The sequence below is a fragment of the Myotis myotis genome, unplaced genomic scaffold, assembly GCF_014108235.1.
Source record: "Myotis myotis isolate mMyoMyo1 unplaced genomic scaffold, mMyoMyo1.p scaffold_m19_p_1, whole genome shotgun sequence".
Classification (NCBI taxonomy): domain Eukaryota; kingdom Metazoa; phylum Chordata; class Mammalia; order Chiroptera; family Vespertilionidae; genus Myotis; species Myotis myotis.
This window is the reverse complement of record NW_023416313.1, coordinates 22,808,752-22,828,642: the sequence shown is the minus strand read 5'-3', so window position 1 is coordinate 22,828,642 and position 19,891 is coordinate 22,808,752. Positions and strand designations below refer to the sequence as shown.

General features: G+C 41.6%; 1 protein-coding gene across 1 annotated transcript in view; it reads right to left on the bottom strand.

Moving 5' to 3' along the window:
- NWD2 (NACHT and WD repeat domain containing 2) overlaps window positions 1-19,891 on the bottom strand; it is a 148,225-nt gene that overhangs the window by 77,986 nt on the left and 50,348 nt on the right. Inside the window, exon 2 of the mRNA XM_036331078.1 lies at window positions 14,388-14,476. Within this exon, the coding sequence (XP_036186971.1) occupies window positions 14,388-14,476 (89 nt within the window). The remainder of the gene's footprint in view (window positions 1-14,387; window positions 14,477-19,891) is intronic.

Genomic DNA, 19,891 nt, shown 5'->3' with positions numbered 1-19,891 from the left:
TCGATGTTTCTGACTCTCTATCTCTCTCCCTTCCTCTCTGAGAAAAATCAATAAAAAATATTAAAAAAAATTTGAAAATGTGAAGACATTTTTAACAAGAGATTAAATAGTAATTTTTAAAAAGTGTACAAGAAATAAAGCCTAGTTCCATATAGATGTGCTGGTAAAATTTACCAAACATATAAAGAAGAATTAATACCAATTCTTCACAGCCTCCCAAAAATTAGAAGAGAACACTTTCCAATGTATTCTATGATACCAAAGTCAGACAAATAAACCAAAAAACTATAGAGCAATATCTCTTATGAATATAAAACAAATATCCTCAACAAAAATACCAGAAAACTTATTCAGCAACATATATAAAGGACTGTACAACACAGCTAGGTGGAATTGATCCCAGGAATGCAAGGTTGACTTACCATCAGAAAATCAAACTAATATAATATACTACATATTAATAGAATAATGGACAAAAACCATATGAGCATTCTCAACAGACAGAAAGGAACATCTGATAGAATCCAACACTCCTTGACGATAAAAACATTTAACAAACTGGGAATAGAGATTAATTTCATAAACCTAAATAAAAGGCATGCATGAAAAGACTACACCTAATACAATGCTGTAATTAAGAAAGACAAAGCTTTCTCCCTAAGATTAGGAACACGAGAAGGATGTCTACTCTCAGTGATTTTTATTCAACACTGTACTGAAGGTTCCAGCTAGGGCTTAGGCAGGAAAAAGAAATAAAATACATTGAGATAGGAAAGGAAGAAGTAGGTCTATCTTTATCCAAAGATGACATGATCTTGCACAGTTAACCTTTGAACAACATGGAAGTTAGAGGTGCTGGCCCCTTATGCAGTAAAAAAATCTGAATATAACTTTTGAGTCCCCCCAAAATTAACTACTAATAGCCTACTGTTGACCAGAAGTCTTACTGATAACAAATTACTGATTAACACATTTTGTATGTATGTGTTTTATAAGCTAGTACTGTATCCTTACAATGAAGAAAGCTAAAGAAAAGAAAATGTTAAGAAAATCATAAGGAAGAAAAAATACATTTATAGTATTTATTGAAAAAAAATCCACGTATAAGAGTGCTCACGTAGTTCAAACACATGTAGTTCAAAGGTCAACTATATATTGAAAATCCTAAGGAAACCACTAAAAATCTGTTGAAACTAGTGAGTTGAACAAGGTTATAGGATATAAGATCAATATACAAAAATCAGTTGTACTTCTAAACAATAGCAACGAGCAATCAAAGATGAAATTAAAAAATTTAAATTCCATTTAAAAGCACATCAGAAAGAACAAAAGGAATAAATTTAGGAAATGTAAAATTTATACTCTGAAAATTACAAAACACAAAGAAGATCTGAATAAACTGAAAAACATCTCTTGTCAATGAATTGGGAGACAATGTGTTAAGTTGACAATATTTATCTACAGACTTAGTGCAATCACTATAAAACTCTTAGTTGACTTATTTACAGAAATTGACAAGCTGATCCCAAAATTCATATGGAAATTCAAGAGACCCAGAATAGACAAAACAATCTTTTGTAAAAGAAGAATAAAGTTGAAGGACTCAAACTTCCAGATTTCAAACTTACTATAGAGCTACAATAATTAAAATAGTGTAGTACTAGCATTAGGATATCTAATAGAATAAAATTGAGAATTCAGAAATAAATCATCACACTCAGGGACAACTGATTTCAACAAAGGTGCCAAAACAATTCAAAGAGGAATAGTTTTTTTCAACAAATGGTACTGGGGCAACTGGATATCCACATGGGAAAGAATAAGTTTGACCCCTACCTCACTCCATATATAAAATATAACTCAAAATAAATCACAAGTATAGAGTTAAAACTATAAAACTCTAGTTTTTTTTTTTTTTTTAAATATAGGATATCTCTTTGTGACCTTGGATTTGACAGTGGTTTCTTAGACATGAGAGCAAAGTATAAGTAATCAAAACAAAAAAGATAAATTGAATTTCTTCAAAATTAAAAAGTTTTGTGCTTCAAAGGACTCATAAAGAAAGCAAAAGAGCACCCTCAGAGTGAAAGAAAATATTTGCAAATCATATATTTGGTAGTGGATTTGTATCTAGAATATATAAGGAACACCTACAACTCAATAGTAATAAGGCAAATAACCCAATTAAAAATGGACAAAAAATATGAGTGGACATTTCTTCACAGAGTATATACAGATTGCCAATAAACATATTAAAAGATATTCAATATCATTAGTCACCAGGGAAGTGCAAATTAAAACTACAAAAAGGTAACACTTCATATCCCCTAGGATGGCTATACCACAAAGACATAAGTGTTGATGAGGATATGGAGCAATTGGAACCTTCATACACTGCTGGTGGGACTATACAATGTTGCAGCCACTTTGGAAAACAGTCTGGCAGTTCCTCAGATGGCTAAACAAAGTTACCACATGATCCAGCAATTCTCCTAGGTATATACCCAACTGAAATGAAAACATATGTACACATAAAACTTGAACTTGAATATTCATAGCAGGATTATTTATAATAACCAAGAAGTGGAAAAAATATAAATATCTATCAAGTTATCAATGGAGACATAAAATGGTATATTCATACATATATTGGCAATAAAAAGTAATGAAATATTGACCCAATGCCACAACAAGGAGGAGCCTTGAAAACATTATGCTAAGTGCAAGAAGCCAGTCACAAAAGACCACCTGTCCCATGATTCCATTTATATAAAAATAGAGGCCCAGTGCACGAAATTCATGCACTCGGCGGGGGGTGGGGGGTGGGGGGGTGGTCCCTCAGCCTGGCCTGCGCCCTCTCTCAATGATGGCTTAAGCCACCAGTCGGACATCCTTAGCACTGCTGCGGAGACGGGAGAGGCTCCCACCACTGCCGCCGCGCTAGCCAGCTGTGAGCCTGGCTTCTGGCTAAGCAGTTCTCCCCCTGCATTGAGCGTCTGTTCCCTGGTGGTCAGTGTGTGTCATAGTGACCCGTCATTCCCCTGTTTGGTTGATTTGCATATTAGCCTTTTATTATATAAAATGTCTAGAATATGCAAATCTATAGAAACGAAAAGTAGATAAGTGGTTGCCCAGAGCCGGGAGGAAAGGGAATAGGGCAATTAGGGAGTTACAGTGAAAAGGCATCAGATTTAGAATGTGATGAAAACATTCTAAAATTGATTTGGGTAATGCTCACACAACTGCGAACATGCTAAAAACTGTATGCTTTAAATGGGCACATTTTGTAGTACGTGAACTGAATTATATCTCAGTGACACTTCGCACATCTAATTTGTATTGTGATTTTCTTACAGGCCTTACATCCTCTATTCATAGAATTGAGTCTGTCACTTAACAGGGTAAGTTTAAGTCAAGCGCTTGGCCTATTAAGAGCTAGACAATGAGATCTAACGACTTATATGTAGACCAAATGACCAGGGCAAAAGTTGAAACAAGGCTTTCACTTATATTTTAAAATAGGAGCCTGAATGTCACACTATTTTGCTGTGAATAGGAGTCTTTTGTAATAGTTTTTGCACCTGTTATTCCCTAGAGTTTGGTCAGCCCTGTCCTCTTCCAAGCCTTCATAATTCATTTCCTCATGTCAGGAGTTCTGTTTAAATATTCTCCTCCTTTCAGCTTTGCTCCTTTAAAGTGTTTTTCCCCCCCTCAAATGTCTTTATGGGCAGACCATGATGAAAAAAGATAAAAATCAAGCAACCGTGAAGATAGGGAAGAAATAAATAAATGAGACATCTGACTTATGCAACACAAAATACCATTTGGGGCAAACGACATGCCATATATCCGCATGATCAATAACTGGCACAAAGTGGCTGGAACCCAAAGTGCCCAACAAGACAAGATTTATTATATACTTAAAAAATTAAGTTTAGCTTTTAGCCTAATGTCCAGGCACTACAGACACTGGAATCTAATTTACTACTTATTGGAATACTAACTTGTTGACAGCACATTTTATGTGCCTTTACTTATGTCATCATTAAGTATAAAAGCTCAGGAAAGTAATTTGATTTTATCTCTTTTTACTTAAAACCATCTAACTTGTTTTAAACTATTCTTAGGGAAGGTCATTTATCATGCTTATGATAATGTGCTGAATTGGTCTGAAAACAAAAAAACAGCAGATACAAGCCCTAACAAATTTTAACCACTTGAAATCAGACATAATAATTTAAATACGAAGATTACTGAACAAACAATAGAGCAAATATCAGAAACAAATCATAACCTCATGCTTTACTGAGAAACAAAACCAAACCCAGATTTGAATTCATAATGGCTTCACACTATTTCTTCAGAGCTTTTACATTTCAATATTTTCCAAAATATTTTCCCATGCCCCATGACATTACTGAAGAGAACAAAAATGTAAATATAGAGACAATAGCACTGGTTTAGTGTCTGAACAAGGATAGTCCTGAAATGAAGGTTGTTCCTCCAAGTTATTACAGTGGGAAGCTCCACACTCATTCCAATGATCCCGCTACTGCCCAGGGCATTTCCTCTGTAGAAGCCATCACATTTTGTATTGAAAAAAAAACTCCTGTCACTTTATCATCGGAGTTTGTTTTTATTACAAATGTTATTGCCCCTGCTTTAATGGCCTTTACATTTATGAGACACTAGTAGCCCTGCACACAAATCTGTGCATGAGTAGCTCACTGCTGCCTGCCTCAGCTCTCTCTCTGGTATCTCTCTGCCGCTTGCAGCTTGCTTGCTGCTCCACCCTCCTGTAGCTCTCCACCGCTTGCAGATTGGTCATGATGTTACGGCGTCCTAGCTAATTTGCATATTCCTCTATTATTATATTAGACTAAAGGCCCGGTGCACAAAAATTTGGGCACTCGGGGGGGAGGGGAGGTCCCTCAGCCCGGCCTGTGCCCTCTCGCAGTCTGGGACCCCTCGGGAGATAATGACCTGCTGGCTTAGTCCTGCTCCTGGGTGGCAGAGGGCAGGCCCAATCCCTAGGTGCAGCCCCTGGTTGGGCTCAGAGCAGGGCCGATTGGGGCATTGGGGCGCCGCCCCCTGTCATGCACAGAGCAGGGTTGATGGGGAGGTTGCGGTGCCACCCCCTGTCACGCACAGAGCAGGGCGCATCAGGGGGTTAGGGCGCTGCCACCTGTCACACACAGAGCAGGGCCCATCAGGGGGTTGGTGAGCTTCCCCCTGTCACGCACAGAGCAGGGCCCATCAGGGGGTTGGGGCGCTGCCACCTGTCACACACAGAGCAGGGCCCATCAGGGGGTTGGGGAGCTCCCCCCTGTCATGCACAGAGCAGGGCCGATCAGGGGGTTGGGGTGCCACCACTCTCACACTCAGGGCAGGGCCGATGGGGAGGTTATGGCTCTACCCCGTCACACACAGAGCAGGGCCCGTGAGGGGGCGGGGGTTGGGGCACCACACCCTGTCACACACAGAGCTGCAGGGTGATCAGGGGGTTGGGGAGCTCCCCCCTATCAGGCACAGAGCAGGGCTGATCAGGGGGTTGGGGCGCCTTCCCCTGTCACGAACAGAGCAGGGCAGATAGGGAGGTTGTGGCCCCGTCCCCTGTCACACACAGAGCCGCAGGGCGATCAGGGGGTTTGGGTGCTGCCCCCTGTCACACTGATCCCGGTGCCGGGAGGCCTCTCAGCTCCGCTGATCCCGGTGCTGGGAGGCATATTACCCTTTTACTATATAGGAGAGAGGCCTGGTGCATGGGTGGGGCTGGCTAGTTTGCCCTGAAGAGTGTCCTGGATCAGGGTGGGGGTCCCCACTGGGGTGCCTGGCCAGCCTGGGTGAGGGGATGATTGCTGTTTGTAGCTGGTCACACACCCTTCAGGGTGGGGGTCCCCACTGTTGTGCCTGGCCAGTCTGGGTGAGGAGCTGAGGGTTGTTTTCAGGCTGGGGGTGACTGAAGCTCCCAACTGCTCCTTTTTTTCTTTTTTTTTTATTCTGGGCCAGCTTTATCTCTGGCCCCAGCTCTGAGGCCTCTGCTGCTGAAAGCAGGTATCTGGTTTGTTTGGGTTCTATTATCGAAACACTGTATCAACTCCAGCTCTGAGATCCCGGCTGGCTGAAAGCAGGTTTCTGGGGTTTTGTTTAGTTTTTATATTTGTAACAATGTTTCAAACTGCAAGTTCAGAGGCTGGCAAGGCAGGCGGGGAATGTTGGAGTCCTCCATCACTGAAGCAAGCTAGCCTCATGTTAGTTTCAAGCTTCCTGGCTCCCGGCAGCCATCTTGGCTGGCAGTTAATTTGCATATATCGCTGATTAGCCAATGGGAAGGGAAGCGGACGTATGCTAATTACCATGTTTCTCTTTTATTAGATTGGATGGCTCTGAAAAGACCTTTAGCTCTTTTAAAAAATCAAATCTATTCTTAAAGGGACTAATCTGCCACTACTAAAAATATTCAGAATAACACAGAGCAGGTTCAGAAAGATTTGGACAGAAACATTCTTGTGCTATGGACATGACTTTCAAGGTCAATACAAAGAAGAAATCAGCACTCATTTGAGTTGGCTTAGGCCAGTGGTCGGCAAACTCATTAGTCAACACGGCCAAATATCAAGAGTACAATGATTGAAATTTCTTTTGAGAGCCAAATTTTTTAAACTTAAACTATATAGGTAGGTACATTGTTATTAACTTAATTAGGGTACTCCTAAGCTGGCCTTTGCTAAAAACGTCCTCAATCTGACTGAGGTACGTTCGCTGAGGTCTACCCCTTCCAACTCTCCCATTCACACTCATCTTGTATACTTGTTTCATCTATCTCCTTTCGTTCATCCTCTCTATATGTCTAAACCATCTCAACATACCTTTCTGAATCCTCAACACTACATCTTCTTTCACTCCACAACGTTCCCTAAAATTAATTTAATAAACTTTACTTAAAGTTTTAAGTCAACTTTGCACTGTACGTGCGTGCCTGCATGTGGTATTTTGTGGAAGAGCCACACTCAAGGGGCCAAAGAGCTGCATGTGGCTCGCCAGCCGCGGTTTGCCGACCACTGGCTTAGGCAGTTGTGTTCCAGGACTAGAATGTTAATCTCACAGGAGAAGGTGAACAGGGAGGAGTCTTAAACTTCAGACTAGGTTTGTCAGATACTGTTTGCCCATGGTGAGTTATGCTTTATAGATATGGTAATTCTCACTCTAGTTAGAATGTCTTTCCCCAGATTAATGGTATATAAGAAAAAACACACACCCTCTTCAGTTCTACTCACCCATATCCACGCTTGTACTAGAACTACTGCAAATACTGACTTTAGGTCACCTGCTAGTCATGAGGTATATGGGATCATGACTAAGATGCACATTTCTGGGAAAATCAGGTCCTTTATCAAGCCCAGGAAGGACTGGCTGGCCCCAATGGACATACACAATCACTAGAAGGAAAGAGGGTCCCAAAGCATGAGGTGGGATGATGCTTCATTCAGAGCCTCATGAAGAAAGCAAACTGCTCAGACCTGATTCCTCACTGTCTTGGGTGAGTTAACCTCTGGGCAGCTTTAACAATGACTGATGGTCAGGAAGATCTGAGCCATCAACTAAGGCAGGACCCCTGACTCTGAAGGCTTAATGAACACAGAGGCAGAGAGAAGGGACCAGGAGTTGCTGGAGGCACAGAAGGAGCCACAAGCCAGAATCCACAGGGCACCTGTGTGGAGTATGATAAGCTGGAGAACTCACTGCACAAAGGAAGCTCAGCCAGGCTGCGGCTAGGTACCAGCTTCTTTCAGTGGAAGGACACCTGGCCTGCGACAAAGGATGTGACTGAGTGAAACCCAGCACTGGCTCCGTGCTTCCCTGGTCACTGTTGTTTATGACCATCCTCTCTGTGAGACTGCAAACTCCATGAGGGCAGGGACCATGTCTGTTTTCAACACTCTGGTATCCACCGCACCCCCACAACTCGGCCTGGTGCAGAGCAGAGGCTCAAGAAAGTCTGTGAATAAATGAATAAAGCTCCTTGGACCAAGCACCTTCATCTGCTGCTGGGGAACTAGGACAGACATCAGTGAGGAAGAAAGACAGGAGCCTGAAGGGCATATGCATAGGAGACTGTTCTTCAGACAGGGTAAGAGGGACTTCTAGACAGAATACCACCACACATGTGACATGGCCTGCCCGTTGGCAGATGAGGTCATAGCAACATGATTTTAGAAGCTGAAAGGTCACAACATCATAATTCTGGGAGCTGGAAGGAAATAAAGATCAGGTAGAAAAAAACAGTTTCAGTTACTTTTCAATGGTTTATAAATAACTATAGGCCCAGCGCACAATATTTGTGCAGGGTTGAGTCCCTAGGCCTGACCAGTGATCAGGGCTGATCAGGGCCTTCCTTCATTCCGTGCCGCCCCCTGCTGGTCAGCGCACATCATAGTGAGCTATCGAACTCCCAGTCTCCCGGTCAAACTCCTGAGGGGACACTTTGCATATTAGCCTTTTATATTTATAGATTATTGACAAAGTAAACCTCTAAAATGAGTGTTCTTTTTACTCTGCAAAGACTTGTTAAAAGCTCTCCTCTCCCTCCTGTAAGAAATAAAAAATGAGAATGGAAAGAAATAGCTACCCTGTGTTCAGAATTTGACAAGAGCTTCATGGTGACTGTACCCAATTGGGACGCTTAAATGTCACCTGCAAATGGGATTCTGTTTATTAAAGGACTCATCTTATTGGGTGGTTTCCAGTGTTGGGTAACCAGCCACAAGTGAGCAGAATTAAACATTCAGCAAAGCACAGCTCCTCCAGTAAATCTTCCCACAATGCCACTGCTCTCCACTTAGAAACATATTAGGCAGAAGAGTGTCTATACACACAAAGTAACAGAAGAACAACAAAGCTATCTTGGGAAGTCAGGCATGAGAATTCCAGAAGAGCCATTCCATGATGCAGAAGCAGTGAGCTGTGATTACTTACAATTAAAATGGAGCAACTGAAGGTCAATTATGACATAAGGTTTTCCTTCCCTTCTTCCATCTCTATTCCTCTTTCCTTCCCCCTTCGTATAAACTGACTCATGGATGGGAGAAAGATGATGTAACATTTTCACGTAATATTAACTTGGTAAAACCTGCTCGGGCTGTGATAGACAGGACCGAAACGCAAAGTGAGCTAGACAGATTGCAGAGCTGGTCTGAAGGAAATGATGTGTGGGTCAATGAGAGGATATGCATTTCACTTGAGAAAGAAGCGGACATTTGATTACTAGGAAATGGGAAAGGGCACATTAGTTGACAATGTGGAGAAAAGACCAAGGGCATCACAACATATCCTGTCAATTATAAAGACAATGGTGTGTTCTGGCAACGCAGGAGGCAAAAATGCATTTTGAGATTCCTGAGTAGGCAGGCAGTTGGGAGGAAAAATGTGTGCAAAGGAGGAGACGGGGCTCCTTTTAGACCAGGAAGGATGCAGTGGTAGAAGAAAGAAGTGATGGAGAAAAGGTAGGTGGAAACAACTAATGAAGAATCTTCAGAGTGAGACTAATTGTTCAATTTAGTAAATATTAGCAAGGTCAAGCTAGTATAAGGCTCACATAATTTAACTTAACCTATGACTCTGATGTGCATGGCGAATGTACCTACTTTATTAAGTCTAAAAGGAGTATGGGTTTCCTGCCCAAGTCTCCATCCAGCCTGTGGTGGAGTGCCTTCCATGTGCCAGACACTTTGTGTGATTGCATTGAATTCTCATAACAATCCTGGGAAACAAACACTGTTCCATTCATTTTACAGAGAGGTCAACTATGTGTCCGAGATCAAGCACTCTGCCCAGTGTCACAGAACTAGTCATTTGTGGACCCGGAATCTAAATCCTAGTCTAACAGAAATATGTATGCTGTTTCTGCCGGAGGCCAATTCCAGCATGACAGTAGAGCTGCATCTGGGAATGGCTGAAGGCATTTCCCCAAACCTGAATAGCATACATTAAATTGATTCTTGGCCAACAGACAGCTAAAAGGCATCTTAATCTACATGTTATTGCCTCCTACTGGCCAAATACCTGAACAGCCGCAGGCTAATTCCCCCATTCTGACCATGTTTCTGTATACACTTTGAAGTGTATATCTCTGCCTCGCCTCAGGACAAGTTGTGTTAATAAAAAGCATGGGGTCCTGGGGATGAAGAGAACCTAAGACCTTAGACTTTAAGACCTTAGAACTTAGCTCATTTAGCTAAGCTCCTCTGACCCCCAAATGCCTTTCAAAATTATATCTCGTTTCTGGACTCTATATTAGTCTCTGGATTCCTATTTAATCTTATGCACGGCCTTCTCCAGATTCCTGAACCCTTCTTGATGCTGGGACAAGAACCCCGGCAGTTTCCAGACCCTATACATGAAATAATGTGCTGCAATTTATGGAATCTATGATATCAGTTGTAGGATGCTCCAATAATGTATGTTCCACTGAAAAAGAGATGCACTGCCAATTACATCTTCACATATGGCACACCACTTATTTGTAAGGTGAATCCTGATTTCTGAGATGTCAAAATGGGGAAAAAGCATGCCTCTTACAATGAATGGAACCTGGTCACTATTGTTTAAGGAAGATTATCTGAGCAGCTATGAACAATCTGGACCAGAACACAGGAAAGATAGAGAAGAGGTTGCCACTGTCATTCAGCTGCTCAGAAAAGGAAGCCTGAGTAAAGACAGAGCCCTGTGACATGGAAAGAGAAGGTGAACTTCTAAGAAACACGTTGGCAAAAGTAAGGGCACTTACTGAACACTGTAAGTCAAATAACATTTCATTTAAATGCTTTGTCTTCTTCTGAAGCCATGTGTGTTCTCTGCTCTGAGTGGGGCTGATAATTCGTTCCATTCAGCTGTTTCCATCTCCGAGCAGTCGGCCTACATATTTATTACACACAGAATTGAAGTTCATGTAACCAGAGAGTCTGGAGCATTTTCATTAAGTATCTTAGTTGGGAAGTAAAAAGGACATACTAGAAAACAGACTGCCACATAGACATATTGATAAAAGTCTGTGGCCTTGCTTAAAATGTAACTCCATATCCTATCCATTTAGTTTAAGAAAGATTTAACTAAATGGCCTATTATGTGCCAGATACTTGACTAATCATTGGGACAAGATGAGGAAGACACATCCAGCTGTGAGAACTTTCCGATCTTACAGACAGGTAATGAAAAAGTTGACCTAACCAGGTGTCTCTTTATCTCCTCTGCTTGCTCTAGTCCATGCCATGGCCATTTCTTACCCGATCATCTTCCTACTTCTACCATTCTTCCCCACCCCATTCTTGCTCCTCACAGAGCTTGCGTGACTCTTAACTGTAAGTCATATCATGTCACTCTTTTCTTTCTTACTCAGTAAAATTCTAAGTCCTTAATCTTGGCCCATAAGGTCCCATATGATCTGACTTTGATGCCACTTGCTACAATAATTTCTCTTACTCCACTTTGCTTGGCTTCTTTACTGTTCCTAGAATATTCTAAACATGCTCACCCCTCAGGCCCTGTTGCCTACACCCAGCACCTTCCTCCCTAATGTCTCTGTGACTTGCTCTATCGCTATCTACAGATCTCTGCTCAAAGGTAGTTTTATTACTGAGTCCTTCTCTGGCATTCCTTACCCCCCTTATCATAATGGCTTTACTTTTCTTAGAAATATTGACTGGGGGAAAAAAGCATCTATTACCACTGGAACTTATTTGTTGTTTGCCTCTTCTAACAATATTGGTTTGCTCTTGTATTTCCAACACTTGCAATGTTGACTGCCATGTGGTCAAGGGTCAACAAATATGTCTTGAATGAACTGGATGAATGGCCGGAAGTTATGCATAGGATTTTAGCGGGGCAATGAGAAAAGTGTAAGGCATATTCTGGGAGGGACGGGAGACCAGAGAAGTCCTCCATAAGCAAGTAATTTGGGGCTGAGGCTTCCTCCATTCACATTCTCATGCAGGTATTCATTCGTTCATTCAACACATTCTTATGGAGTTTTCCTCTATATAGGAACTATTCTAGGACCAGGAATATGGGTGTCACAAGGCAGACAAGTCCCTGTTCTTGTGGAACTTACACTCTAAAGGGAGAAAGACAATAAGTAAGCCAATGCATGAGTAAATAAGAAAAACATCCAATATTGACATAAGCAATGCAAAGAACTAAAACAGGACTACGTAAAAGAATGCCTAAGTAGTTACTTTAGATTGGGTCATTAGGACAGTGACATTTCAGTGAGACCTGAAGGACAATAGGAAGATGAGCAGATGAGCCATTCCTATAGGGAGAGAACATCAAGGGCAAAATCCGTAAGTGGGAATGGGCTTGAAGTGTTCAAGGAACCAGATGGAGGACATGTAGCTGCAGGGCAGCGGGCAAGAGAAGAGGGCATGACTTAAGATCAGATAGGAAGAGTATTAGGAGTAAATAGACTTGGGAGGTGATACAAGGGAAGAGCCAGATCGAAAAACATTGTAGGTGGCAAGGTGCATGAAATAGGTCGGGATGGTTGAGTAACTCGAGGAAATTCATTTCTCCTGGGTTCAGTGCACAGCCGAGGACGAATTCTAGACTACTGTGTGGGTAAATTGGTTGGGTTTTTTTTTTTTTTTTCCTGAAGCTCTGGCACATTTTGTTGCAGTTGGAAAGAGAACCATCTTTCTAGAAAACATATCTTCATGGAGATCAATAATCAATCTACCAAAAAAGACCATACCAAGATGAATATTCTTAGAATGTTCAGTTATTATATTATTTGAGCTCCTGTTAAGCTTAGAAGCTGGGAAGCCAATGCAACCTTGCATATTTTAATCTAAACAGAACCTGAAATCTACAAGCTGTCACCTCCTCCATTTTAGACGCTTAACTGAAGGACTGGCAGGTTAAGTCATTCAGTGTAGACAGTCGGGGCTCAGTTCCGCTTCTGCTCTGCCCACCGCTGTTTGCACTGCTGTCCAGCATCTCATCAAGTGATTCACTGAACCTGCCTCGAATGATACTTGTTATCCATTTACCCTATGAATCTTGCTTACTACAATTTTTCCTTTGGCGTTATCTGTCTTCTCCTGTGCCTGCCTGTGATTTAGAAAATGTATTTCTCTATTTTTCTCCTCAGCTAGTCCTAATCAATACCATGTTTTATGGAAGGTGTTCTGTAGCTCAAAGACTTCCTCCCTCTACTGACAAAAATGACACAAACCCAAACTCCCTCAATGATGGGATTACTATACTTGCACACATTTCTTCCTCAATAGTAACGGAGTCCCCAAGGTTGTCTGAGTCTTTAGGAATCTTGACAGGTCAACATTTTTGTTATAGTTGTGATCCTGTTATCAGCAGAACCAGATTCCTCAAAGAAAGTAATGCTAAACTCACAACAATAAATCTAATTTAGGTTCACAAGTATCAAGCAAATGGTAACTACTCAATATGTATGTCAGTGCCCTGTGGCTGATGAATTACTAGTATGTATTGAAATTGAAGTAATCTGAGACTATTACTTTATGCAACATAACCGAAGGCATCCTGAGGTCTAACGATAACATATATATCCAGGAGGAAATAAATGAAGGGTGAAATCTTCTTCCACAAACAGTGGCGCACCACAATCCTGGAGTACATATTCCTCACTTAGCAATGTAAATACATAGTTAAGACCTAGCACAGGAGAATTAAGATTTCCATTGTCAATGAGGTTGAAAAAAGTCTGTCTAAATGTTATCTGTTGCAGGAGTCATTTATTTTTTCAATTTTTGGATGTCCAAGAGAGACCCAAGTTTTCAAGTACTTTTCTATTCGGTGGCCACATCAATGATGTCCACAAATGCCAGGGTTTTCATAACGTTAGCAATGATATGCGCAGTTACTGTCTCTTGCCAGCGTTTTCATAAACTTCAGCAGTTACTTTTTTTTTTTTTTTGTAAATTCCTGAAATGTAGAAGGCAAGACAGAAGGCAGGGGCTGGTTAGACTGTTGAAAGGAAATACCTGTGAGAAAGTTGGTCCCAATTTTCAGATGCCAAACATTTTTAGAGATCAGAGCTCAAAGGCAGGTGCGCAACAGCCTTCACGTTTTTCATAACAGTGGAAATTGCCAAAAAGCACATAAACGTGGTTAGAAGAAAAAGACAAGCCAATAACAGGCAGGGTCCAAGAAACAGCACAGAAGGGCAAAACACGGGAAATGACTAAATATTGTATCTCGATTCTCCAGTGTTTCTTTTTACCCACACTTATAGGAATGACATTTTTCAGGGCTGAAAATTAGTCTTTTCTAGCACCCACATTGTGACAAGAAACAAATACAAACATTAGTTATTTAGCTGACATAATTAAGAATGAAAAGAACATCAGAGTTACCTGAAATTCTAATCCATAATTTTCTCTGCAGAATTCTCTCAATTTAGGATACACATTTTCTCTTAGTGCCTGTCTTTCTGCTCCCGTGTCTGTAGTAGAAAGAAAACAACAACACACAAAGAAAGTGAATTATGTCCACATATATATATTTCTGGGAAAAAGAAAGCTTACAAATAAACATTAACAATAGTATGATCAAACTGGGGTGCTGCATTGTGAAATAATGGGATATTTTACTGGGTGTGTGGGGGGGGAACTGCTCTTCACCGAGCAGGGGGAGCAGAGACCCCCCACCAGGCACCCACAAGAAGCCCGCAGGACGATGGGAGCCCCACTGCTCACTTCCATGTGTGCTGGCAGAGCTGAGAATTCACAGTTGATCTTTTTTATTTTTTTAATTCCTCACCCAAGGACATGGGTGAGAGGGAGAGGGGGAGAGAGAAACATCGATGTGAGAGTGAAACATCAACTGGCAGCCTTCCATATGGGAATGGAACCAATGACCTTTCAGTGCATGGGCTGACGCTCCACACCAGCCAAGGCCACCAATGATTCTTTATGCTCAAGTAGACCCTCACATGGAGCTCCTAGCCATGGCCCCACTGTCTTTGGATAAGGTAGAAGGAAAAATTCCAGGGCTATCAGGTGTTTTAGCCCCAATAAGTATAACTTTCAGAACACACACATACACACAGATTACTCTAGTTTCTGACTTCCAGAAAATCCAGACTCTATCACCGTGTCCTATCGTATTTAGACATACTATGACTTTTACAAAATTTAGGACAGCATCCATGCAATCAGCACTTTAATTAGGAAAGGCAAATTGTGGGAGCCAACACCCCAAACTAGCAGATTCTACAAACTGTACAATCAATCAACCAGCGTTAAACTGAGTAATGTCTCCCACCTTGGATTTAGGGACTTCTGTTATATCAGAGAGGGGATTGTTTTACAGGTGCCACATTATGTAACAGCTTTGAAATAAAATATTTTTTATTTTCCATGTCATCAAAAATGAAAGAAGGAACAGAGAACCCGAAACCAGAAGACCCACGGACTGTGTGTGCCCTTCATGGTGACTATTTGGCACAGAAAGGGATTCCACAGCCAGGGCTGAACCATGCTCCACATCAAAGACGACATGAAGATTCTTACAGCAGAGAGGTGGTTCCTCGCCCAACAACCTTCAGTGCAAGATGAGACATGGAGCTTTGAAAAATGAGGTTAATGTGAAAAGTACCATTTTCTCAATATACCTCAATCCCAGCCCAATGAGGAAACATTTGCCTACCACCTTTATAGCTGAGGAACCAATTTAAAAGAATTTCCTTATTATTCTTAAGCAGACCAGTCCAAGCAAACTTGGCCATCTGCTGTGTTGACCTGCTTACTTTCCTGCTGTTCTGAAGCCTGTTTTGAGATGTAAATAACCAATCTCCAGAGTCTGCAATGCAGCTGCAGCCTGACAGGGTGTCGGGAACCAGTGTTTACACTGAAACGGAAGATTCAATGCAAGGTCTCCCAGGGTTACCCTGTGATCCAAGTGAAGGGGGTCTTTCCAACAGCAGCTCCCCCATGGGCCTAAGTCCAACGGAAAGCAGGCGGCCCAAGCTGAGGACTGTACATTTGCGCAGTGCCCGCATGCTGTGATGGCACTGGTGGAGGCAGAATATTCAAGTTTTTAAAAAATTTTTGTTTGATTTTAGAAAGAGAGAAAGGAAAGGTAGAGAGAGGGGGTGGGAGAGAGAGAGAAAGAAACATCAATTTGTTGCTTCCACTTATTTATGTATCCACTGGCAGCAGCTTGTATGTGCCCTGACTGGGGATTGAACCCATAACCTTGGCATAGCAAGATGACGCACTAACTAACTGAGCTACCAAAACAGGGCCTTAAGCTTTTATGACTTTATATAATTTAGATAATCTTGGGATCAGACGCCCATCCTCCCTCAGCCCATTTTAAGTGATGAAAACACTAACCTCACAATAAAGCTGACAGTATTCAAACATTCTCTCTCAAAGGCTACAGGTGTTTAAACCCAAAATAAGAAAACAAAACAAAAAAACACTATAAAAATAAACACAATCAGATGTGGAAGTTGGGACTATATTAAACAAGGACTATTGTTAAGATATTCTTCCTAAAAGTGTCAAAATAGTACATACAGGAATATGAAATAAGGAACAGAAATTATTTGCTTCTTACATTTTCAAAATATATTTTATTGATTTTTTTACAGAGAGGAAGGGAGAGGGATAGAGAGTTAGAAACATCGATGAGAGAGAAACATCAATCAGCTGCCTCCTGCACACCCCCTACTGGGGATATGCCCATAACTAAGGTACATGCCCTTGACCGGAATTGAACCTGGGACCCTTCAGTTCACAGGCTAATGCTCTGTCCACTGAACCAAACTGGTTAGGGCTGCTTCTTAAATTTTTTTATTGTAACTCTTACCACTAGATACTGAGACCTGAATGTGCAATAATCAGGAGGTAAGACAGAAATACAGTATGTAGTTACTGACTTTACTGAGAGCTTAGGCAGGGGTGGGCAAACTTTTTGACTCAAGGGCCACAATGGGTTCTTAAACTGGACTCAGAAGAAGGAGCTGTGGCCGTGTTTCCCGACGTTGCCATGTTAACACTGCTGCTGGTGAAGGAGCGGAGGGGAGAGCAAGAGAACCCTCCGCTCTTTCGGCTCCGCGGGCCGGATAGAACAGCCGAGCGGGCCAGATCCGGCCTGTGTGCCGTAGTTTGCCCACGGCTGGCTTAGAGTCTAGTTGTGTGCTAAGTATTTCTACGTGCATTATCTTAGTCGCTTCTGACAACAACCCTATGATAAAGGTAAAATTGTTCTTCCTTATTTTTTGTAAGAGGAAACAGAAAAATAGAGTAGTTAAGAGACTTACCTGAGGTCATCTGACCACTAAGTTAGAAAATCTGGATTTGAATCTAAAGAGTCATGTCATAGGTTGCTCCAACCATGGAAAATATGCAACTGTGCAAAGAATCAGTCTTTGAAAATGATAAATGTGGTAACTTCATAGAATGGTTGAGGGATGCTGGAGTCCTAACATTTATGAGACAAACAAACCCACCACTGAATTACTCTTAATGGGTGCATCCCTTTTTATAATACACCCATCAACAGCCAACTCATCAATAAGTTGTCTTTCATCTATCTCCAAACAAATCCAGAATCAGTCTACTTCTCTGCACCTCTGGTGCAAGCCAAACTCTTCTCGCATCTGGACTCTCTCCCCCTATTTCCATACTTGCTCCTTCAGGCCATTACCCAGAGAGCAATCAGACTACAACACTATCTTATTTATGTCTCTCCAGCAGCTCTTCATGGAACCTGAAATGAAATCCACACTCCCTACCTTGACTGTTCTCCCTCTCCCTGAGCTCATCTCCCACCACTTTCCCAGTTCATATCACTCCAGACTGGCGTACCTTTGGTTCCAGATTCTGTCACTCATGGCCTTTGCTCTAGCTGTGACTTCCTCCCGGAACACTTAGTTCTTAGTCCTGTGACCACATAATGGCATCGCCTGTCATTCAAGTGTCCACTTGAATGCCACCTCCTCAGAGAGCCCTTCTCTATAGCACCACTCTCTCTCACATCACCCTCTTTAAATTCGTTGCACATGACTCATCACAACTGTTGGTATTTATTTGCTTACTGTCTCCCCCACTGCAATGTGAGCTCAAAGGGAGTCAGGACCTTCTTTTGTCTCATTCACTGCTGCATCCCCAGTGAGTAAAGTCCTTCTCAATTAAGGAATGAGTGAATGAGAAAGCCCACACAGGCACCAGTGACAAAAATGAGCTGACAGGCGATGCTTCCCTGAAATTACCTCCAGAAAGAGAAAAGGAAATGCTGGGAAATAAAGCCATGGGATTCAGAAAGTTGGTTTCATGAGATAAGTAAATAAATTGTAATACTGGCTTTTTTTCCATGTTTCTGGAAGAATATGAATACGTTTTACCAAGTTACGGTGAACCTCTCTAAGAATGTGAAGGGAACCTATTCACGTATTTGAAAGGCATTCTGTTACTAATAATATTACAAAAATGACTCAGATTGTCCCTTACATTTTTATTAGATAATGATTGGCTCTGGAAATGGAACAGTACTTAAGACAGAATGGAATAATTATGATGGGTGACAGATAAGTTGGCTTCATTACATAAAAAGCCTGATTCACACTGATAGCAAATCCGGATGTTGGCAACTGAAAAACACTAGAATGTCAGGAACAGGAAAAATTAAGTCACAGAATGTCATACACTAAAAGGAACCTCTTTTAAAAAGTATGGATCAGAGACAAGATATGTCATCATTTACTCTTTATACATAGTGCATCCATTTGTATCTGCCTAGCTCCTTAATGCTTTGAGAAAAGGCACATTAACACTTTGGCAGCACGATTAGGTTCTTAAGGAGTTACTTTCTAAATAATTCCTCAATGATTTCAGAATTAATGAAGGTCTCTATAAAGTGTCTGAGCTGCCCATAGGAAGAGCATTTGTTGGGGGAGAATTGTTAATCAATACCATTATCCTACTTCAAGAAGGGTCTGGATTAATTCCAAATTTGTATTAAAAATAAGGGTGCCAAAATGATCCGTGTTGGTTTGGAACCTCTTACTAGTACTGCCCCTCCTTCACGCAAAGTTAAGGCCATGGACAACAGATTAAGTCTTTTCCTTTGTGGCAGCTCAGAAATTTATTTAGGATCCACCACATGCTGATTCCTCTGCTTACAGCTGCTGTTGCAGCCTGGTCTCCAGGGTTCTAGACATTTGCTCTTGCCTGGGCTCTCCCTCTTTACCTGGAACCCTTAGCCAGTCACGCATCTGGACATCTATCTGGTTTTTGTTGTTGTTGTATGGGTTGATTTCTTTTTTGGCAGCTTCCCAGAGGCTGTCTCTTCTCCCTCTAAGTCCTCTGTGCCCAACTGCCCACAGTCACCCTTCCTTATTTCAAGATCACCAAACCCTGTCAATTTAATCATAAACATCTTTTGAACTTGGCCACTCTCTATTTTTGCCCTTACCATCTCTGAACCCGGAGAACCTAAAAAAGACTCCTTTTTTCATTTAATTATCTGTCCCTCCTCATCCCAGACAAAACAAGAACTAATTTGCTCATTGAAGATGTATGTTGGCATCTGGTGGCCCAGAGAATAGATGTCCAGCAGATGTAAGTGTGTGTTCTAGCCAAGTTCCAGCTTCTAATGCTCTTCACCAAGTACCTCCAGAGTATTTTTCAGATACAAGTTAAGCCCAAACTATGTATGTCTCAACACATACTACTCTCCATGTTCACAATTCCCTCTCTATTGCATTCGCTCTGCTTAAACTCCCATCATTCTGAGTCCCAATCAAAGGCAGCACACTTTGTGAATTACTAGTTAGAGACAGACATGCCGTCTCTAGGTCATCCCACAGCAGTCTGCTCACCTCTATATAACATTATGTACTGTATTATAA